This window comes from Callorhinus ursinus, unplaced genomic scaffold (genome assembly GCF_003265705.2).
Source record: "Callorhinus ursinus isolate GAN/ISIS: 27379988/994484 unplaced genomic scaffold, GSC_fseal_2.0 scaffold15, whole genome shotgun sequence".
NCBI classification, from domain to species: Eukaryota; Metazoa; Chordata; class Mammalia; order Carnivora; family Otariidae; genus Callorhinus; species Callorhinus ursinus.
This window is the reverse complement of record NW_027397077.1, coordinates 17,889,151-17,913,277: the sequence shown is the minus strand read 5'-3', so window position 1 is coordinate 17,913,277 and position 24,127 is coordinate 17,889,151. Positions and strand designations below refer to the sequence as shown.

The window sequence follows — 24,127 nt, the reverse complement described above, 5'->3', positions numbered from 1 at the left end:
TAAATCATTACATAGCTATTTCCCGTTGTCCTTGACCCTCACCCTTGCCTTGTAACCACACTCGATAAAGGTGAACCCGACCACCACCCAGACCTCTACTTTTTGATTCCAAGGGACTCCATTTATAAAAACTACAATGAGAAGGTAATCCCTAGAGTTGTGCCAGATGGCAGCACCACCTAACTCTGCAGCCACAGGACAAACTGTCAACTCTTCTAGATCTGCTTAACAGCCACACAGTGACTTTCTTAAAATGTACATGAGATGCCATCACGCCTCCCTTCAAAAACTTCCAAGGGCTTCCAATTCTAACGGTGGGGCCCTAAGGATCCGGCCTGTGCCTAATTCTCCAAACTCAGAACTCTTACTCTTGGTACCTGGGTTCAAAACCTTGTTTTCAATCCCCACTTGCTAAATGTGTGACCTTGGTCAAAGTATCTGATGTTTCTGTGCTTCGGTTTTCTTACTTGTACAATAGAGATAACATTAATACCTATCCCATGTGGTTCTTGCTATTATTAAATGAGTTACTATATATAATGTGTTTGGAATAATTCTGGGCACACAGTAGATATTCACTAAGTATTATTAAATTACTATTATTATTCTTATTTTATGAGGAATGTGGTAACTAGGATTGTATTATAAACCTCCAACAACTGTAAGATGCTCTATCTGCTTCTCCCTCCTGTCCTCATTGGAATGTATATTTATCAAACGCATTCTGTGACAGGTACTTTGTTATGGAATTCACAAACATTACTTTGGTTTCTAACTTGTTTTAGTTTAACATAATAACATTAAAGTGACATTGTTAACACTGTTATATCATTAACACTAGCAGCTAAATATTTACTGAGTGTTTAATTTACTCCCTTACTTCCTCATAGAAGTCTCATAAAGTTGGTGGTATTATGATATCATTATCATTATTTGTGACTGATGAGGAAACTGGGCATAGAGACTTGACAAGACCTGCCTAAGATCACAAAGCAAGTAAGATTTGAAGTGACTGGGGTACCTGGTTGAGCATCCTGCTCTTGGTTTGGGCTCGGGTTCTGATCTTGGGGTCGTGGAATCGAGTCCCCCCATCAGTCTCCAAACTCAGCTCAGAGTCTATTTGGGATTCTCTCTCTCCCTTTCTCTCTCTGCCCCTCCCCACTGCTCATGTGCACTGCACCCCCCAGCCCATCCCGCCCCCCCCCCCCCCCCCGTTGAAGTGAGGATTAGAAACCTAGGTCTGTTTGACTCTTTCATGCTCATAGCCACTGCATGTCACATGCCTAACAGACCTGCAGCATTATTCACGGAAAGAGTAACACTGCGGTGGAGTTACTGAATGTGGTAACAGAAGTCCCCAAAGAGTTCCTTCTAGCTGACCCTGAGAGATCACTTATGCAGGGCACCCACCACTGGCAACATAAATCTATTTGCACTTTTCTGCACTCTGGACAGAAACAGCTTATGGCTCAACACAGAAGGAATTGGGAACCAGGAACAAGATGGTGGGCACAAGGAGGAAAAGCTATGCACCACATAAAACCCACACTTATTCACCTATTCTTTTCCAGAGGTAAGTAATAAACACACTTGGATTTATCTTGACTTTAACATAACTAATGAAGTCTTTATCATTTAGTAAAAATAAATGAAAGTTTTTATTTCTATAATGTAAAATTGACTTTTTAACTTTTGAAGTGAACATGTAAAACATTTCTTTCTTTTATCCCTGCTTGGGGAGTTGTAATTGCATTTTAACTGGTGCTGTTTCAAGAATAATTTTAACCTTGAATTGCAAATGTGTTGGCTGGAAGTGTATATAAATCATTTCAATTTAGTTTTTATTATAAAAATATTCCAGAGAATAATTAGTTTTTAATCTGTCAGTTCAAATCAAAGGAAGGTTGAAATCTATTCATGCTGTTCGTGTGCAGTAAGAGCTCTCGTCCACGAGATGTGGGGAAGGGACCATCACGGCTGAAGGGGAAAAATGAGAGAAAATCAAAAGTAATATAATTATGAACCATTAAAAGGCTGATGTGTACAATATGTTATAGGATGGGCATATAATGGCCTTAAAATAAAACCGGAGTCCATTATAAACATAATAATAAACGCTGGGGTAAGCATTAAGAACTGAAATGTCACACCTAAGGTCACGGAGACACTTCAACTTCACCACACATTTGAGGGGTGACAGGGCAGGCCCAGTTGTGTTGCCTCCTTATTAAACAAAAGTGATGGAATATTAAATTCCCAACAGCCCGGAGCATCCAAAGTTTTACCTATTGAACCATGGATGTAAAAATAAAATCCAAGAAGAGCTAGCTAACTGCAAGGACATGTCCCTCCTGCAGCAACAGAGAGTTTTGCGTGAAGACGATTATAGAAAGGCCTTCTACAGAAAGAAATGAATTTAACCATAATTACCACCAAAGAAAGCTATCTGTTGGGATTAATAATGACACCTTCACCCCACCATTTAAAAAAACCCTCTCTATTCACATGCACTGGGCATTATGAGGTGTTGGAATTGGAATGCTCTGAATTATGTGATTCATTAGGTGTTGTGGCCTTGAGATAAATGTGAGGATAAATGTGAGGGCTACAACAACCAGGAGCCAAATGCAGCCATTCCACTAGAAATGTGGTGAGCTCCCTGTGTTGAAATGATAATAATTTTGCTATACTGAGTTGAATCAAATATAATATTAAAATGACTTTCACCTGTTTCTCTTTACATTTTTTAATGTGGCTACTAGGAAATCACGTATGTGGCTTGTTTTATTTCTACCAGACCGTGCTGCCCTCGAGCCTTGGTGATCATTTATCAACAGCAACAAAAAACCCCACCTAACATGTCCTGTGCACGCCCTGCGGTGCCAGGCACTAGTCGAGGCGTGCCACACACTTTCCATCATTTCATCTTTATGATGACTCCATGAAGTGGGTATATTCTTATCATCCTCATTTTACAGAAGAAAGCTGAGGCACAGAGTACGCAGTGGAGCAGCTCAATTATTTGGCTGAAGAAATGGAGCCAAGAATGCAACCCAGGCAGTCTGGCTCCGAATAGAACACAGTCTTAATTCAAAAGTTTCTCTGCTCTTTATGATAGAGATAACATTGGTTTAAAAAAAAAAAGTATTGCAAATAAACCTTTCCTAACCACTCCAGCTTACTGTTAGAAAAAAAAATTAAATATCCAAAAGCAAACAAACTAGACATCTTCATATTTATTTACTGTTGTTTTGATAGCGCCTCCAAGAAGCACTTAAACAAAATTTGTGCTAGGAAAAATTATAGGCAGTCTCATATTTTAAACTACAGGAAGCAAACCGTCCTGGAAAGGAAAGGTTCAGATAGTTTCCAATGGCCAACGCGCCATCATTTCAGAGTCACTGTTCTAGAATAAAACACATCCCTGTATACCGGACTCAAATGATCATGAACACAGCACAGGCACCATCTCAATGTGCCAGTCTTGCTCCTTTGACCTTGTAAACCAGCACTGAGAGTGCCACCACTTTGTTTGGATGATAAAGTCACAACACGATCTGTGCCTACTATTTACAGTAGATGTTCAGCGGAACCAACCCCCTAAGCCATGCTGACTGCTGGCCAACCAAGCCAACATGTGATTCCATCAGCAACACCGTATTTAGATCTAGCTTATCACACGGGCCAGAGTCAGAGCTCACTGGCTATGGGGCTGGCTTGAATGTCCAAGGAGACTCACAAAAGAGGCAAAATAAGTAGTTGTTCATATCTGGAAGGCTTCAAAGAAATCCCGATCATACAAGTCATCATACAAGTGCTACCCACTGCATTTTATGGTGGACACATTCTCATTTTCACTGCTTACAGGTACCCACACGGTGTAAGGGGGAAGAGACAGAGGAAACAGTTTTTGGAGAGAGAGAAGGATGAGTAACTAGGAATGTTTTCTGACAGCAGCAGATGAGGGATTCTGTCTACTTGCTTTTCCGCATTGGCTGTCTGCCTTTCTGAAATGAACATTCTGTGCTAACTGCCTAAAGAATGTTGGCAGGGTCAGGGTGGGAAGGTCTGAAGTGATAATACTTGGATGGCTAATGGTTTCCCTTCTGAGCGCTGCTATCACTGTGACCTCCATGTGGCGTGCCAGCAAGGATCCCGTTTGGCCACACGAAAATGAGCTATTTCTCCTCCCTTGGGGGGGTGGGTAGGTGAGGCTGTGTCTGATAAAAGTATTGTCTAAGGATGGTTTATAGTAAAGAAACTGGGAAGCCTATATGATTAATTGATTTCTTCACTATTTCCTTGAAACAAAACTACCTAGAGACGTCATATATTGCAAGTCACAGAGAAAAAAACCTTCCACTACTTCTTCTGAGTCTTTGAACGGCAGAGAGTGAAGGGTAAACAGATGTTAACTAGGCATTTTCTAAGACGCCCAGTTACCACACGTCAAAATGCTTCTAACTGACAAACACTTGACAAGACATCCAAGCCTACAACTCTGCCTTTTGTTTGGACCCACAAAATATTTGAAATTCTAATAAACCCCAGTACTCCACAATTATTACTCTTTGCCTCTCCCCTTCACAGAGTGTCCTACAAAAAAAGTGGCCAGACTTGTTATTTCTTAGCCTCATTATCTCAAGCCTTTATATCTTTGAAGACAAAAGCATCTATCTTAATGGACAAAAAGCATCTCTTTTCAAAGTCCCCTGCCCCAACCCTGGGGATATAAATATTTGGACTGCAATTTTACTTTATCCTAATAAAACAATGCTGGCTTCACCATTAGGAAGAAAACTCGTTTCCTATTTCATTATCTTCTTAAAGCTAGCAGATCCTGTTCAGCAACCAAATTGCTAGTACTTCTTTTGTCATCAGAGAAGAATTAAAGGAAAAAAAAATTTTTCTCAAAGTAAAATGTCTGCCAACAGCAATGAAGCCAAGTCTGTCTGGCCTGACTTTGTTAGTGGGACAATATGTCTCTCCTGCACATAGCTCCTTCTAAACAACCTGCCCCATTTACTCTCAGAGCGGCAACATTGGATGTTTTAGGAAGCTCCCTGGTCCCTCTGCTGATCTGAGGATGGACACGTGACCCACGGCCAGCCAAGCTGTTGGCTGACCAACATCTATTCAAATCTATCTTCTTGAATAACTGAAATAGGACCCACACTATTGTCAGTTGGTAGCTGGCCCTTGGGTTGAAAGGTCAATTGGCACTGGAACAACCATATTCGGCCAGGTAACCAAAACAAAAGAAGGAGTAAGAAGGGATGAGAATTCTGTAGAAGTACAGAATCACAGAATCACAGAGCAGTGGCAGAAACTCCAAGATTTAAGAGCCTGTGTGGCCCCTGAGGGACAGAGTGCTTCGCTTCCTAGTTACAGTCCTGGTTATGACGGCTCCATCTCAGGATGCCACGACCACTGTTTCCTTAAAATGCTCCCTTACCTGAGCTACCTTATGTGGGTTTCTGTTTCTTAACTCCAAAACAGACCTGACTGGGACACCATCCAACCCTATTTCCCCTACTCCCTATTCTGTACTCTCTGCCTTTACCAGGAAAATCTCTGGACTATTCCCCATCGCAGCCGGATCCATAATCTTGTTCCCCGTGTCTTCAGTTACATCACCGATACTATCACATAATTCTAGAACTTCTCCTGGCCCACTACAATGTCCCGTATTCCTACCTGTCACACTCTGGGAAGGCATTTCCATGAGCAGCTCTGGTAAGAACCTTCCATTTTTAGACAGTCCTGCTTAATGGCTCAAATCCCATTTCTTAGAATCCTACCCATTATTGCTGGCTCTATTTTCTGGAACTATGGAGAAGAAACATACTCTTCTTCTACTTCAGTGCATGCTGCATTACGATGACTAATACATCCCCTCTAGGAATTTTCGCCTTCCATCCATTATCCCTCATGAGGTGATTTCAAGGCTCCCCACCCCTTCTCACTCCCACCCTCCCAGTGGCTCCTCTTCCTTTGACACAGCCCTCAACCCCATCTCCATTTCACCAATTTCTAAATCCACCCTCCTAGGAAATCAGCCCCGGCCACAGTCAGAGAGAAGCAGTTCTGTGTAATGGTTAGCAACATGGGTTTTGGAATCAGACAAACCTGGGCTCGGTTTCTGGCCTCAACAGTCATTAGCCATGAATTCTTGGGCATGTTACCCAATCTCTCCAGGCATGACATCCTTATGTGCACCATCCTGGTGCAATAGCCATCTCTCCACGCTGTTTGGCCATGAAACTGGCCATATATAAAGTGCTTAGCACACAGAGCTCCATCAACGGTACTTACTCTTTCATTTCATCGTGTATACAAATCTCTCCCTTTTCTGAACTTTGGATAGGTTTAGGGGTTCAGAGCATGATCTTTGGGATCAGACACTATGGCTTAGTAACCAGTTGTGCGGCCTTGGGCAAGTTGGTTCACTTCTGTATCTCTTCTCTATAAAAGGGGGTTACAAAGAGGACTGTTGTTCCTGAGGATTAAATGGGTGAACACATATATAGAGCTCAGCAGAGTTTCTGGCACAAGCTGTCATCATCATAGAGAACAGCTATTCTCTCCTCAAGATCGAATACTTACCTAATACCTGATCTCATACCAGCAATTCTCAGCCAGTTAATTTGCAGCTGAGAAACCATGTTTTATATTTTTCAATTCTTGGGTTCAAAAACGTGTGTTGGAAAGAAAAACGAATCAATGGGGAGCAGAGGATTAAAAAATAAAAAATAAAAACATCTTCACTGGTGTGTTGTAGCCATGTTAAATGGCTAAGTCAGTGCAAAACAAGTGAACACAGAGGTCCCGTGTGGGGCTGAATATCTACCTGATGGTAAGAGATGGGGACAGGCTTCCGGAAGACGATCCACTCTACAATTTCGCTACACGGCGGGGTGGTCAGAGAACCCGTGTACCGGTAATAGCTCCCCAGGGACGCAGGCAGGAGATCCCGGAGGACGAAAGGATCCAGAAAGGTCTCCTTCTCTGTGTGGAGGAAGAAGGAAAAGAAAGGCACAATGATGAGAAGTCATATTATGCTGTAGACATACAGTCAAAACCCCCGGCATGCTGGTGCCACATCACAAGCCTTCTGTTTGTTTACATCCCGAGAAGCACTAGCATTTGGCGGTGGGAGGACCACAGCAAACAAAGCAGTGTTTCCCAGGGTGCACTTGGAGGAACCACGGTGAACTGTATTTCATGAAAAACGAAAAATGGGTTCCATGAAGAGCGCCTCTGGGCAACCTGCCGTCCCCTCCTTCTCGCCGCCCAGGGAACAGACAAAACACTACCATAGTCAAGTCTCTGAGAAGTCCTGCAGAAAAAAAAGTGGACCTGATTTTATGTCACCTATCCTTTCCCAACCTTGCTTCACCACAGAACTCTTCCCCATCCGCTACTTAGAAACGAACAATCTGTGGCATAAACGCTGGGACACCCACGAGAGATGCAGCGTGAAAAGAAAACTGTCAGCCAACGGGCAAAGTTCAATTCTTCAGTTGGTTACATCTGACTGTGGTCTCACCCAGTACCTCTCCAAATCAAAGTGAAACCTAACCAACCGATAGCCCTGAGCTTATAAGATGGGGGAGGGGAAAACAGGCTTCTTCTTTTTACAAAATCAGAGGGGTCTTTCCTTAAATAGAAGGAATGATATTTCAACCGAGACCTAAAAATGATACCTGACAATAACTCTATGAGAAAAAAAAAAGGTGTGGAAGGGGTTAGTGTCTGCCCAAGGTCACACAGCTCCTAAGTTTCAAAGCTGGGATAGGAACCCAGGCCCTCTGACACCAGAGCCTGCACAGCTTTGACTCAGCTAATGAAGAAGCTGAAGTTAACTTCAGTGAATACTGAAGGGTGGGGGCAAAAGGGAAGAAGAGCATTTGGGGCTGCAGGAACAGCATGTGCAAACGTCCTGAGGCAGGAAGAAACAGTGCAAGAGAGTTTAGGGCACTGTATTATAGTTCTCCCAAAAAGGCTCAGTAGATCATCCAGATTCTTTCCCAAATCAGAGAAGGCTCTACTCTCTATCTGAGTCTCCAAAGGTCTAGCCCTGAATTTAAGTCTGGGATATCTTTCTTACCCCTTTTCGGGATGTACTAAGGCTATATTATAGTCCTGCTAATGGTCTGCCTTAGCTTCCTAATGGCTTCTACCATGGGCCCAAGGACATCCTTGGGGGGACCTCAGGGCTCCAGGTTACTTCCTGGACACATTTGTGCCTACAGGAGTAGTCCTTCTGGGTTCACACCCCCTCCTTCCTCTTCTTTCATGCCAGTACAGGTCTTTGGGCAAATGTGTATCCATGGACTTGAGAGATCTCTGTAACTGGGGGATATGCAAAAGCCCCAACAGAAATCAACTCTTTTAAAATAATTAAAATGGCAATTTTCTTTTGGTAAAGGTTAACTGAATAAAACTTAACATTTATTTAGCTTTATTATTATATGCCAGACACTATCCTAAGGGTTTACATGTTACAAACATTTAAGCAGTACTCACTGTATGTGCCAGGCCTTGTTCTTAGAGCTTTATAAAGATTAATTTATTTAATTCTTAAAATAGCCTCATGAAGTCATCCTGTTATCATCACCAATTTACGGAGTTCGAATGCACAACCAGGTAGTTGAGTGTAGAATCCAGGCTTTCATTATTCTTAAGCCATCACTATATGCTTTCAATTTACAATACTTTGGAGTGTGTAAATACTCCAATTTCACAGATGTGGAAATCAAGGCACAGAGAATTTAAATGACTAAGCTGAAGATCACTAGGGATTGGGGAAAGAGAAGCAGTTATTCATGAGGCTCAGAAACCTTGGCTGATTCTCATACAGGTTTTCAATTCTATATTTTTAAGGAAAAATTAAACATTAACTCATAAATGCCAAAGTCTTCAAATTATAGGGTTCTATAACCAAAATGACAAAAGCAGGTTCTGTTTGAATAAAAGGCCGGAAATCACTGAATTGCCCCTCCGCCTACTGGCAAGTGGGGGTTTTAATTTAAACCTGGTTACTAGCAACATAATGATGGGGTAAATCTCTGCAAGCGTGCTTGGCTACGATTGGGTTGGCTGGGAGCAGGAGAAATTCTCGCCTTTGCTTGCTGCTTCTGTACTTCCTGAGCTATGTAAACATCCAACACAAGGCCCCAAGCAATAGAGGGAGCACAGGGCATGGCATCACAAACCACAAAATCACCATCTTCATTTTTCCCCCACGTTGTAGGTGAACTTGGCATCGCACCACAGCACGCGAATCTGCCTTAGGATCAAGGGCTTCAGGCTGAATGACCAGAAAACCTGTAGAGTTTTCCCATAGGAGCCTGATCCAATATTAGGGCTGCAGTTAAGCATGCAGACGGGTAGTGACAAGACAGTGCCCGAAAGCCTGCAGTGGCAAAGCCTCTATCTAGGGCATCCACTGGAAGAAGAGGCCACGGCTTTAAGGAACATACAAAGATAAAGCAGAAACACCTGCCCCAACCATCTGAGGTGACTGGATCTCACCAGGGCACTTGCTTTCAGCAGGATTGGGAGTCTCCTATAAGTTCTTGTATGGGCTTATGAATTTGGCAGGGACTGATGGAAACTGCAGGCATGACCATTGCTACAAAGGCAGAAGGGCCTCTTTTTGTCCTTGACCAACCCAAGGGCTTCAGAGGCAGGTTCTGGCTTTAAGTGATTAGCAGGTGCAATGAGATGGGGGCGGGGGGGGGGGTGGAAAACGGGGGGGAGGGGGACAGAGAAGGAGGCTTTGCTGCTTGTTGACCCTGCCACAGTCACTGCCATTGGGTTAGGATTCTGAGACCTAGAAGGGGCTTAGACCACCCTCGTTCAGTGGCTTTGGGAGCCGAGGAACCCTTTATTCAAACAAAATCTTACACAGGAGACAGCCAACTGTAACAGCTCAAATGCAGCTCCACCGTGGTTAAAGCTGAGCTGGGAACATAGGGACACTTTGGAAACTACCAATTTAGTCCAGTTCTTTAATTTTACTGCTGGGAAAATGGAAGACTCGAGGGGAGGTCAAAAACTTGAGAACACAGAAACTCAGATAAGATCCCTTCTTCAAAGAATCCACTTAGGATCTGAAACGGTAAGCCTAGGAGCAGAAAGTGTCACCTAAGAGCAGGAGCTGAAAACTGAAATCCAACCACTGTCTTCATCAGCATCTCATTTCTCCATCCCTACAGAAGTTGGGCAAGAGAGGAGATTCTCAACCCCCAGGGTCCAAATCCCAATTCCTCCACCTGTAAGCTCTGTGATCTAGTTACCTGAAGCTTCCTAGGCTGTTGAGAGCTTGAAACAGAGTAAGCATCTCATAAATGATAGATATTATTCTTATTCTAATTCTTATGACTCATATTATTATCATTATTATTATTTTTCTGAACTACCAAGGTCTAGCCGCCTACACCTGATGCTTCCTTAAATGTCTGCACGTGTGTCTTTTTTTTAAACCCTGACTACTACTGCCTTAAAAGTGCATCATGTCTGATATATTCTGCATCAACCTGAGCAATACAGGTTAGAATTTTCTTTGCCAAAGTTCTAGTAAGAGCTTTGGAACCAACTGATATTTAACAGCTGTGTGACTTTAGGGAAAGGTCTTAAGCTCTCTGAGCTATTTCCCTTATCTGTAAAATGGGAATTCAGAGAGTATTTACCCCCCCAGAAAGTCTGTGAAAATTAAGCAAGCTCATAAATGTAAGGGGCTTACCAGAGTGCCTTGGGAGCCCTGATTTATCAAGGCAAGCACTTGGCTGAGAGCAGACCAGCTCATTTTGTGTTTGAAGCCAGGGATTGGCAAATGTTTTCTGTAAAGTGCCAGATAGTAAATATTTTAGGTTTCGCAGGCCAAGAGGCAAAATCAAAGATGTTATAGGAGTACTTACATTAACAAACACATTTCCACAACCTTATTAACAATATTCAAAATGCTAATAACAACGGAGGACAATTTAAAATATATACATCTACTATGAGAAGAATAAGAATTCTTTTGGGGGGATAACATTTCACTTAATTAGAGTTTGAATATAAAAACCATTCTTAGGTCAAGGGTCATACAACAAGAGTCAGTGAAATGGATTTAGCCAACAGGCTGCATTTTCCCCTACCCTCTTTTTTTTTTTTTTTTTTAAGATTTATTTATTTATTTTAGAAAGAGAGCATGAGCAAGCGGTGGGGAGGGGTAGAGGCAGAGAGAGAATCTTGAAGCAGACCCCGCTGAGCTGGGCTCCATCCCAGGACCCTGAATTTATGACCTGAGCTGAGATCAAGAGTCGGCCATTTAACCAACTGAGCCACCCAGGTGCCCCTTCCCTGCTGTTTTTTAAAGCAACTGTTTGCGGCGGTGGGGGGGGGGGGGTTCGCTGCCAGTGTTGGAAAAGTCACCATGAGGGACGCCTGGGTGGCTCAGTCGGTTAAGCGTCTGCCTTTGGCTCACGTCATGATCTCAGCAGGGTCCTGGGATCGAGCTGCATCAGGCTCCCTGCTCAGTGGGGAGCCTGCTTCTCCCTCTCTGCTGCTCCCCCTCCTTGTGCTCTTTCACAAATAAATAAAATCTTAAAAACAAAACAAACAAATCTGGGGGCTCCTGGGTGGCTCAGTTGGTTAAACGTCTGCCTTCAGCTCAGATCATGATCCTGGGATCCTGGGATCTTGGGATCAAGCCCAGGGTCAGTTTCCCTGCTCAGCAGGGAGCCTGCTTCTTCCTCTCCCTCTGCCACTCCCCCTGCTTATGTGCTCTGCTCTCTCTCAAGTAAATAAATAAAAATTCTTAAAAAAAAAAAAAGTCACCATGATAACCAGAGCTAGAACTGGGGTGTGTGGGGGGGTAACTTTACATGTTCTGATGCCTCCACCACTGATGATCATTTCTTTTGTGAACATACATTACAGAATTAACTCCTGAGTTGTTTTCTTTCCTCCTTGAGTTTTCTAGTTCAAGACGAACATCAGTTTTTACTCATCTTTCTGAAACTGCCACTTCCTGCTCAGGCCCATAGGCAGTGTTCCACTAACAAATGGGGTGCTCCAATGCTTAGTTGTAAATTAGAAATAATTTTGGAGACGGTAGCCTTCTACTTCTAGCACTGGCCACAAAGCCCACATAAGCCACAGGGCGCTCAATTGGCTGGACCCAAGACGAGGGCTTCCTGAGTACAGCCCCCACAAAGAAGGAAGAATGCACTTTTCCTGGTGAGAATGTAAACTCTTCCGCTAAGAAAATCTTAACAAATGTAGGTATTATAAAGCAGAGAAAAGTGCTAGAGCCAGGCCCCTGGGATTTGAATCCAAACTGGTCTACTTAAAGGTCTCACCTAAGATAAGTTGTTTAACCTCTCCTGTAACTGTATCCTTGTCTGCAAAATGGGATTATAATATTGTCAAGCTCCTAAGCAAGTTAGATGAATAAACGAGTATAAAGTGAGTTAACGTGAGTTAAGAGCTCAGGAGAGTGTCTGAGACAGGGTAAGTACATATAAGTGCTCGTTAAATGGCTCTTGTTCGGAAAGGGCAGTTTGACTCCAAACCCATCCCGATCAGGGCATGCTGCCTCCAACTTTTACCCAAATTAGTAATTTGAATTCAAAACATTTCTATCCCAGCCACTTACCTAGTTGAGAAAAATATTTGAAACACTCTATTTATACCACCATTCATCCCATTAAACCATAATAAGCAGGTTCTGTGCATTACTAGATAAAAGAATCGAAAGGGAATGAATCTCATATTCCACTTTCAAGGATCCCAGTGCTGTATGCAGACAATATTATATTTTAATAATTAATTGTTCATCAAAGAAAAAGATGAAGAACAGGGATGCTAAATTCAAAGTTATTCAAATTGCAAAAATGAATAATGTATGACTTTTATATTAAATACACACTGTATTAAGGAGTCTACATTTCACCCAACTCTGTCTTTCATTTTTAAGCATTTTGCACGACAATATGAATAATCAGTTAGGGGAGGTTTATTTAGAAAAAGAAATACCTTATTTGAATGCAAACAGAGTATATCTGAAGATGATTAAATTTTTCTTATCAATTAGGAAATTTTGTATGAGGGCTTTAAAGTCATGGTCAACCATTAAACCCAGCGTGGCCCAGTCATCCTTGGTTTCCTTTCAACATTAAATTATATCTGGCTCGATTCTGTTCAATTCCTTATTTCTGACAGCAGTGCCAGGAGGCAATCTTTAATTAAAGAAAATTTGAAAGATTCAAACAAGCATAATTGGATTAAAAATGTGATCATTAAAACATTAGATGATAATCATCTGATTGATTGCATTTTTCAGTGTGTCAATAACCTAATATTTTCAATGCTTTGGTTATATAGGAAGAAAGAAAGTTCTTTATAAGATACGATGAACAATCAAAATATAGATGAGACCTATGCAGTAACCAGGAATCGTGGAATTATATTGAAAACACACATAAGCACACATACCTCAATGAACAAAGTATTACATTAGAAGGTATATGGGGCAGAATATGGTGGCCCCCATGGGAAGAACATCTGTGCCACCCCCCAAAAAAGCAGTCAACCAATTTTAGGGAAGTGGGTAAGATAAACTAATAAAAGAAAGCCCAAGCTTCTGTTTTTAGCCCAGTGATTATTTAGTTCCTTCAGGATTTCCCAAAACTTTATAAGGAAAAGCTATTACGTTTTCCTTAAAAACTTAAAAGCACTGGGGCAGGACTGGTTTTCTGCTTTGTGTTGGGGAGGGTAAGGAGAGAGTAACATTGGAAAAAACTGGGTCATATGTCACTCTATATGGGGGAAGAAGATTCCTAACAGCACTGCTCAAAGTTAATGTTCATGCACATCACCTGGGGAGCTTGTTAAAATGTAGATTCCGATCCAGTAACAGCCCACCCCAGGGGTGGGGCTGAGAGTCTGCATTTTTATGCTGAGCATATTAGAGTAGCCAGTTTCTGTGAGGACTGTGTAAATAGGCTCCCACACTGTCTGCAGCCTCATCCACTGCTACTTTCTGACTCTTAGGTGTTGGCACACTGGTCTCTTTGCTGTCCCGTGATCACATTACTCCAGGGCCTTTGCACTGGCTCTTCGCTCTGCCTGAAACATTTCTTCACTGCTCTATTCATGGCTGGTTTTAGACCAAATGCCTTTCAGTTGCTAACAAGTTAGTCATATTTGAATGACACATTTCTCAATGAGGTCTCCCCTGACTACTATTCTGAAAATGGCAATTTTAAGAGCAGGCTCATTGAGAAGGAAGCATCTGATTAAAAACCCGAAGGCAGAAGTGAGCCATGCAGCAACCTCGAGAGAACATTCCAGGTAGAGAGAAAAGCTAGTGCAAAGGGATTCTGCCTAGGGTGTGTGGCTGGAGTGAAGTGAGCAAGAGGGAAGATAGAAGGAAAAGTACAAGAGCCCAAAATTTGACGGGCTCTAGAAGGAAAAAAAAAATCAGCTGCTGGTTAAAGTACAATCTGGAATTTGGCTAAAAATTGTGAAGATGCCAAAACATAGAACATAGAGTCAGCAGCTCAGAGTTAAGTCTGGATCGGCCATGAATGGGCCTTATGATCTGGGAGGAGATTTGGGTGTGACGAGCTCATGACTAAAGGGCCTGCTGACCACAGAAACAGAAAATGCAAGTCACAGTGGAAACAGAGAGCCTGAGGGCCAGACTCCAGGGAATTTAGGACTGTGGCTTCTAGAAGCCATCGCGAGGGTCAGAAAGCATTAGGTTATAATTAAGATGGTGACAGAAGCCTCCCAGAAGGAGCCAAGGACTTAATTTTATGATCTAAATACAAGCAGTGAGGGGCACCTGAGTGCTCAGTCAGTTTAGCATCTGACTCTTGATTTCAGCTCAGGTCATGATCTCAGGGTTGTGAGGTTGAGCCCCACATCAGGCTCTGCACCGGATGCGGAGCCTGCTTAAGATTCTCTCTCCCCTGTCCCTCTACCTGTCACCCCTTCCCCCGTGCTCTCTCTCTCTCTCTCTAAAAATACATACATACATACATACATACATACAAGCAACGATACCTGCTCTGTATAACTGGATGTTGGCTGTCAGGAAGGAATGGGAAAGATGTACCAAGGGAACTGGGCCTGGCCCATTTTCAAGGTGTAGCTATTTACAAGGCTTCATGATAGATGATTTTAAGCAACAAGCCTAAGGTTACAGTGAAGGGATCCTGGGAAAAGTCCCCCAAGAATCACAAAGCACTGCAGGGTTCCAAAGAGTTACAGAGGACAGTGGTTCTATTTCATTTTTTTTTTAAACATGTTTGTTTGTTTTTTTAAGATTTTATTTATTTATTTGAGAGAGAGAGAATGAGAGACAGAGAGCACGAGAGGGAAGAGGGTCAGAGGGAGAAGCAGACTCCCTGCCGCGCAGAGAGCCCGATGCGGGACTCGATCCCGGGACTCCAGGATCATGAGCTGAGCTGAAGGCAGTTGCTTTACCAACTGAGCCACCCAGGCGCCCCGGTTCTCTTTCATTTTACAAACGAGGAAAATGAAGTCCAAAGAGGAAAAGTGACTGGATCAGGGTCACACAGTTAGGTGGGAGTGAATCTCGGTCTCAGATGTCCAGCCAGCACTGGGCTCTTTCTGCCACCCCATTCTGGGGTCCCAGGGTTCCAAGTGCCTCACCTCCCCGATGTAGACACAAGGAGGTGAGGAAATCTCACGGAAGACTAAGAATTCTTCCAGCTTTTACAAACATAAATCTAGCCCTGACACTGCCCAGCTCAAACCTTCCACTGGCTTCCACTTCATTTAGAATAAAACCCACACTCCTCACCATGGCCCTGGGGCCCTACACGATCTGTCTACCTCTGCAGCCCTTCACTTCTGCTCTCAACCTTGCTGGTCACCCGCCTGTCTCCTCACTTTGCTGTTCCCTCTGCTTAGAATGCGCCTCCCCATCACCACACCATACGGGAGATTCCTTTTCACCCTGGGGTACTCAGCTCAAACGTCATCTCCTGAGAGCCCACCCCGAACACTCCATCTTGTATGTTCCTGCTGCCATTAACTCTATCACACCTAGTTTATTTCCTTCCAAATGTGTGTTTACTCATTTGCTGTCTGTCTCCCTCAAGAGCCTGATTTTGCACAAGGGCAAAGACCTTGCCTTTCTCATTCATCCCATACACCCAGCAACTAAAGCACTGCCTGGAACATAGTAGGTTCCTAATAGTTATGTGAAAAGAGAATGAAGGAACAAACAAGCATGGTAGTTGGGGTATTGTAAATAACCAATAAATCCTAGATATTGTATTTCATTCATATCTAAGTCACTAATGACTATAAGATGCATCATTATTTCAAATGCCACTACTAAAGGCAACATGCTGCTAATTAGACAATGACATGATATCAAATGTAAGGTGCATTCCGACTTTAGAGTTGTTACACTGTGAAGAAATGAAAAAACCCACAACTATGTGTGATGAGGGATATTAACTTGACTTGGTGTGGTGATCATTTCACAATATATACATCTATCATTCTATCATGTTGTATACCTGAAAATAATATAATGACAAGACTGTCATAAACATATGACAAAAAAATATATGAAGAAATGAGAGTCACAGAATTGATGACATGAGGATATTGACATGACGTTTTCAACAAGATTCACAATAAAGGACCCCAGCATCCTTATGAGAGTACTAGAAGTTGGGTCAGGGCCTATTTCATGGGACCACAGTGCAGCGTGCTCATACAGCCAGGTAGCAGCACTGACTCCCATCTGTTCACACTGCCGAGGTTCTCTAGCCTCAGTTTACCCTTCAATGACCTGAACCCAAGACTGCATTCTGCAGTGTAGGATGTTCTGCAGTTCACCTCTTTTTACCAGGTCACATTTATGGTGTGTGAGCACTGGGTCAAGCACGGCTGTAGGTTCTCTCAAAATGAGGCCTCACAACTTTGTGTAGTAGGTATCGACATCCTGATGAGAGGCTGATACCTTGCTCACGGTCAAGACTGTATAGAGCTCAGTCTCACTATAGGCTGTGTAACTGGTTGAGAGTGGTCTCTCTTTCGCAGGCTGGAGGCTCCATTACACCAAGACCATAGCTCATGACTGTACCCCCCGGACACAACACAGTGCCTTCAAGAGTAGGTCCTTCATACATGGCTGAAAAAAATGGATCAAACTAAGTCACTAAGTAACTCTATGTCAAAAGTGGCCCAGGGGCCAAATCTAGCCTAGTAGCTATTTTTGTAAATGAAGTTTTTTTGGAATTTGTATACAGATTATCTATGCCTGCTTCTAGGTTACAACTGCACAGTTGAGTGGCTACAGCAGAGAATATATGGCCAGCCATGCCTAAAACATTTGCTATCGATCCCTTTACAGAGAAAGCTTGCTGACCTCTGATCCTATACGAGAAGTAGGACATTTAAAAGGGATGGCAACAAGCAATCCCATTCGAGAATGAATGGGGCAAAGTACATGGGAATGTAGAGGTGTGGACCTTATTTCTGCTTTTGAAACATTCTTCACCAGTGGGCAGAGAATTAAATTCTGACCCTTTGGCTTTTCCAACAGGCACAGTCCAGAGAAAATCCTAGAGGCCCATATTATGACATGAATAGCTAGTGTTATTCCAGGTTCTGAGCAAAGGCAGCTTGATTAGGAGACAGCCTACCTGATTAAACAGGTTCTTGTACTCAAGCACCCAGAGAGGAGCTCCAAGGTCATGAAACAGCCATCTGCCCTCGTTCAAGGACATTTAGGCTTCTTGAGTTTACTGGTCTTTTCAGTTGGTGGAATGTGGCATTTTGATTTAAGGGTTGACATTTGAATGAAACATATGTTGTCGATAATATTTCCAAAGAAACACAAAGAGCAGGGTCTTGTCAACAATTAAAGAAATGAACATGACACTTACATTATACAGATTCATACAGTGACAAAAACCCAGTGTTGTCACTGAACAGTTCCACTGCTGCCTCTCTCCTTACAGGGTGGCCATGACTGACAGGGTATGTACAGTCTTTTAGCCTCCTTCTGATGCTCGGTCAATCACCTATTTCACAGAGGAGAAACTGAGGCTCGCAAGAATGAGATTGTTCTGACAATAATCAGGAAGTTAGTCAATGGAGACAGAAACTGGCCCAGCAGAGCTGGCAAGAGAAAGGATTTCAGAATCTAATACAATTGGGTTCAAATTATTGTCCCACTCCACGAGCTGAGACAAATTAGCCAATCTCTCTGAATCTCCGTTTACCCCTCTGTAACACGGGATTAAGAATATCTACCTCACTGTGCTACTGGCTAGGATTAATTAAGATTATACATACAGAACATCCGGGCAGGGGCAGGTCCACAGCCAGGCGTTAACAGAGGAGAGGCTACTGCTTCTTCCTTTCCCACACTTTCTGATTCCTTGCCCCTGACCCTTTTTCCTGATCTTAAAGGGACTGGCTACTCCAAATCACTTGGGGACCATTGCCTTCCTCATTTCATTTTATTTTGTGTGAATCAACTAACTCAAGCAACACACATCCTACTTCAATACCCAGGTAGTGATGGCGGGAACACCTGGGGGTCTACAATCACTTCCTGTCATCACACGGCCTGCCCCAGAGAGGCACGTCAACAAGTAACAACAGTCATGGGGATGGTGGCGGTGAAGGTGGCTGTTGCTGAGTGTTGACCGTGTGCGAGGCACAAGTAGATAACGAGAAGTCACTGCCTCCCGGGGACAAACCAATAAGGCTGGCATTATTATTCCCTCAGTATATAGTGGAGAAAACTGAGCCACAAAAAGCTGAAGCGATTTGTGCAGGCTGTACGACTAGTCCAAAGCACAACTGGTACTCACCCCCAGAGCCTGTGCCCTTGGCCACGACACCCCAGCACCTCTCCCATACCAAGGTGACATGGGTATAGCAAGGTGAGAAAATCACACAAAGTAGCCCCAGGTACTCTAGTGAGCACCTTGCAGTAGATGACAGGAGACACAGTTTAATCTCTCTCTTGGCTCTCGACATCCCATGGAAATAACCAGGAAAAGGGCATTTCCTTGGGCTCCCGTGATCCTATTCAAATGATCAAATACTGACAAAGGCTGGCCAAATGACAACTAGCCTCAAATTCAAATCCGACCTAAAGGGAATCACTTTTGAAGTCTTTTTCTGTCTTAACATTATTGTTCACAACACTATGGGTGATAAAATAGGAGCTGCACAGCATCCCATTTCCTGGCTTTGGCTAAGAAAAGAAACGCAAATGGCTCACATCTATGGTGGTGGTTCTGACACCCTGAAGTCCAGGAAACTGGGGAAAGGGCCTAAGTGTGCCTGTTTCTCGAAGATTTTGAGATCAAAAGTGTTCAGATAAGCATCTGCCCTTCCTGGATCCATAACAGATGTGAGCCAATTAGCCAAGCCCAGGGTACTGCATATTTATAGCACACTTCAGGAAAGTTCCATGTAATTAAATGCCGGAGACATAAACTTCAAACGGAAAATTGTGTCGTGTGTTAAGATGTTCAAAACTCTCCGTGGGCTGCTCAATAATATAGCATCAGGCTTCCCATTCAAAAGGGAGAAAATAATTTGATTTCTTTCTCTGAGGTAAACATTAAAACACAGCCCTCATTAATTCAGGTGAAACACATTCGGATTGGCTTGTGATTTGAGCAAGATCAAAAGTGAAGCCCATCTCCGTAAAGTCTATCAAATGGTAGGTAAGTAATGGCCCGAGTAGGTATTTACATTATCCCGACACAAACCAGCCACTGGGAGACGCCAACTCTATTAGGAGAGCTACTGGAATTGCTACTGCTTAGGTAAGGCAGGGTTGATAAACGTTTTCTGTAAAGGGCCAGAGAGGAAGTGTTTAAGGCTCTGCAGGCCAGATAGTATCTCTGTTGCAGCTACTCAACTCTGCTGTTGTGATGCAGAAGCTGTCACGGACAATGTGTCAAAAACCGCGTGTGGTTGTGTTCCAATAAAACTTTATTTACAAAAGCGGGCAGCAGGCCAGATTTGGCTCACAGATTGTACTTGCTGGCCGCCGATTTACAGGACAGTGGACACATGCCAGGCGCCCTTCCTTCTCGGTTCTTTCCCTATCCTAATACATCGAGCATTAATACCTATGGGGCAGGTACCTTCCTTATCTCCATTTTACAAGGTGGAACCCCAGAGACAGACAGTTGCAGCAATTTGTGCAGGATCACACGGCTCCCAGGCTGGAGAGTCAGGATACAAAATCAAGACAGCTGGAACTCTGAAGCATTGTCCCAGAATCCTTCCAGAATCCAATGTTCCTAAGAGTCACATTATCAGGGAAAAATAACAAATTCCATTTCTTTAAACATATTCTGTAACACAGACTTTTCAAAAAACTCATTCCAAAGTTCTAATTGCTTATTCATATGAACACATGAGATTACTTTGCAGGTGAAGAATATTAGTCTTTTTAATCTTCAGCAACAGAAATGGGAAGGCCAAAAAAAAAGGGGGGGGATTCTCATGATATTAAAATTTCCCTAAAGGCAGGGAAAAGCTTGTTCATCATTTAACCCTCAACACCTTGACTATCACTTATTAGGCTCTCCATGGATGGGACAATGGTTAGACTCTATGATTAAAGAAGCTTCAAGTTCACTCAGTTCATGTATACAGAACAGGCAAGAACTCTTCAAACCATATCAATGCATCTCTGCCCCATATTCTTGCTGCTGGATTGTCATGACACAGACTATTTCTGCCCAATACTTTAATTTCCCCCGAAAGTCCCTTTTTCTGAGATTTGTCCTTTGCTTCCAAAGTTCATGCAAGATACTTTCCGGGAACTTGCGCCATTTAGCCTCAGACAGAGAGTTTATGTCCAGATCTCAGACCCCAGGGATAATCACAATGATGCCAGAGTGATGACGACAGACTACGGTCCTGTTAAGTATTTCTTCACTTGCCCGTTCCATAGTCAAGATGACGAACCTCAATCAAGGCTGAAAGAGGCAGGTGGTGTGACCTTGGCAGAGAACAGAGGGGGAGATGGTCCGGGAGTTAGGAGAGCCAGTCTCAAGTCATGAAGACCTTGGTTCAAGCCACCCAGCCAAAGCTGGCTTTGCTTGCCCTTCTATACGATGGGGGGCACGAGAGCTGCGTCTCAGAGGCTTTCTGGGGGATTCCGTGGTGCCTGTTGGGCTAATGAGACCCTTGCCTGGTGCAGACCCAGCGTGCACCAGCCCGGCAGCAGTGGGGAGCCTTTGTTTTTAGACCTGAGAACTGAGTCCCCATCCTCTTTCTGATTTCCGTTTTCTCAATTCCAAAAGGAGTTATTGGCTCTCAAAGTCATCTCTTAATGACAGAATCCCAAGGCAGCTACAGTTCTTTCTTTGGCCTGTAACCAATTTGCAGAGAAACAAACAGCCTGTCAGGGGTACTTAGGGTGAAAGTTTTTTTAAAAAGTGCTGTCACTCTCCCTCTTTGCTTGCTGTAAAGCCCCTCGGTACTTGATGTGTCCCAGAGGAAAGCACAGTCAGAATCTCTTACTTTCTAAAGCTAGTGACTGTCTTTGATTGTGAAATTTAACACACATGCAGCAAGGTGACCAAAACATAAATAGATAACACAAATATACTGTTGACAAATAATCCTAAAGTGAACCCTGGAATGAAGAAAACAGGATAAGTCCTTGCTACCCTCCCTGGGCGGTAGCCTCATCACTTTCCCAACCTGCCTCAAGAAGTAACCACCATCCTCTTTTTAAAAGTAATCGTGACTTTGCTTTTCCTTTAGGGTTACCACCTACATGTGCATCTTCTAAACAATACAGGCTGGGTTTCCTCAGGTTTTGAACTTTATGTTGATAAACACTCCATGCATTCTTCAGACTCTTGCTTCACTTTGTGGTTCTCAGATGTGCTCAGGTTTGTGGAGAGGCACAAGATTCCACCCCCTTCCATCGGGGTGAAATGTTCTCTTGTAGGACTGCATTGTGTTTATCTGGCTTGCCGACGACAGGCATGTGAGGCTTTTCCAGGTTTGGGCAGCTAGGGAAAACAACACCACTGACATTCTTGTATGCATCTCATGGTACACTTTTATCTGCGTTCTCTGGGAGACATACACGGGAGCTGGTGTACTGAATCAACTTGGCCGGATACCACCAAAGTGTTTCCAGAAAAGTGTGAGAGTTCCTGGCATTCTTAGCCTTGCCGACACTGGACTCTGTCAGGATTTTTAATATTTGACTATGTGGGGCATGCTGCCAGATGTCTGAGCTTTGTGAATGTATTATCTTTGAGAAGTCAATGTGTAGTATACATGGGCTATATTCTTTCATTTACAAACAGTCAAAAGCACAAATCTAAGGGGACAGTGTGGTGAATTTTTATATTATTACTTATGTCATCATCTTCCTGATCAAGATATATAATATTTTTATCATCCAAGGAAATTTCCTCATGTTTCTTCTCCTTTACTATACCCCTCCACCTTAGTATTCTGGCTTTTATCACCGAAGATTAGTTTTCTCTGTTCTTGAACCTGACAGAAATGGAACCATACAGTATGTGCTCTTCTGTTTTCATGTACATCAAATAGCTCATTATTTTTCATTGCTGCGTAATATTCCAATGTCTGGTCATTTTACAATTTGCTTATCTAGGCTCCCACTGGTGGACATGTAGGCTGTTTCCACTTTGGGGCTAATATAAACAAAGCTCCCATGGACAAGTCTTTCTGTGGACATTTTTCTTGGGTACATACCTATGTGTGGACTTGCCAGCTCAGAGGATAAGGCAGAGGTGGTACTCTGGCAGAAATGGCTATATGGCTTTCAGAAAGGCTGCACCATCTGCATCCCCAACACCGCTGTCCCAAAGTGCCAAGGGTGCCATGCCCTGGGCCGTTTTCATTTTAAATAGTGCATGTGGTGAGTGATGTATCAGCAGCTGTGTAAGATAAAGCCTATCCACTGTTTTAGAAGAAATTCAGATCACTCCCAGATCCAGAGTCTCTTTCAGGTTATTCTTGATTATAGGAACCTCAATTCCAGCAAGTGGAATATGGAAAAAAGAGCAAATGCAGACCTCCCATCTCCTACCACTGCATGGAAATGCCTGGCCAGGTAGTCACATATATTCGCAAATTTCCTTTATTTCTTCCCTTTCTGCCAAATGCCTGGATTGAACTCTAGCTATTCTATGACTCTGTCCATAGGTTTGGTGAGTTGATGAGTATCCCAGGGCAGGGGAGAAAATGGGTGTACAACACCCCAAAAATGAACCCAGTGAATAAACGAGTCAGTTGGGAAGCTATTCTGCAAAGAAAGTTTTGATCCTGACATAGCCCCAACTTCCATCACTGAAAAACTTGTAAGAACCTCGTTTTGTGACTTTCTTTAATTGGAGGGTGCTTCTCAGGTGATCATTTATTTGTACTTTCACTGACAGCTTTCTTGGAAGAACCTGGGGAGGGAGAACAGGGGGATGGGACGTCTGGCTCTGGCCGGTGTCTCAGGCAATTTCTAACTGTCCCCCTCACATTTCCTCTCAAAGAGAAAGGTGCCGTCCTGCTCACTAAGGTGGTACATTCCGTGGAAGATGATGGTGAGGGGGGGTGATGGGAAAACACAGACAGACAGTCAGAGCTCAACAACCAAGCCAATCACTACTAGCAAATTTCCTTGCAAAAATAAAAAATTCGTCTCTCTCAGATGATTGACATGAGGGAGTGGTTAGGGTTTTGATGCATTTTCACAGTATTCTAGAATACGTACACAAACAGCCTCGATTTTCTTTGGATGGATATTATAAAAAAAGAATGGAAAAGCAGGTAATCCAAAAATGTGAAATGAAAAAAAAAACTTTTTAATTGACATAGATATAATGTACATTTCTGAGCGTTGGTCAATTGGGTAAAACTAGTTTTAAGGATGGTTGCGATTCTATACCAATTCACATACAAGTTGTTTTTTTTTTTTCCTTAAATGGGTTCTTAAAAAAGAACTAGACTAAGTTTTTCAGAACCAATATTTCTACCAGGTGTGGCTTCTATTTATTTTATTTTATTATGTTATGCTAATCACCATACATTACATCATTAGTTTTTGATGTAGTGTTCC

General features: G+C 43.0%; 1 protein-coding gene and 1 long non-coding RNA gene across 4 annotated transcripts in view; one reads left to right on the top strand and one right to left on the bottom strand.

The window, feature by feature from the left end:
- PTPRG (protein tyrosine phosphatase receptor type G) overlaps window positions 1–24,127 on the bottom strand; it is a 692,071-nt gene that overhangs the window by 128,405 nt on the left and 539,539 nt on the right. For all 3 annotated transcript variants that reach the window (XM_073901477.1, XM_073901476.1, XM_025885589.2), the window contains exon 7: window positions 6,851–7,008. In XM_073901477.1, coding sequence (XP_073757578.1) covers window positions 6,851–7,008 — 158 coding nt within the window. The remainder of the gene's footprint in view (window positions 1–6,850; window positions 7,009–24,127) is intronic.
- LOC141374205 (uncharacterized) lies at window positions 982–4,591 on the top strand. The gene is made up of 3 exons (XR_012380918.1): window positions 982–996; window positions 1,456–1,573; window positions 4,322–4,591. It is a non-coding gene; the product is annotated as an uncharacterized lncRNA (long non-coding RNA).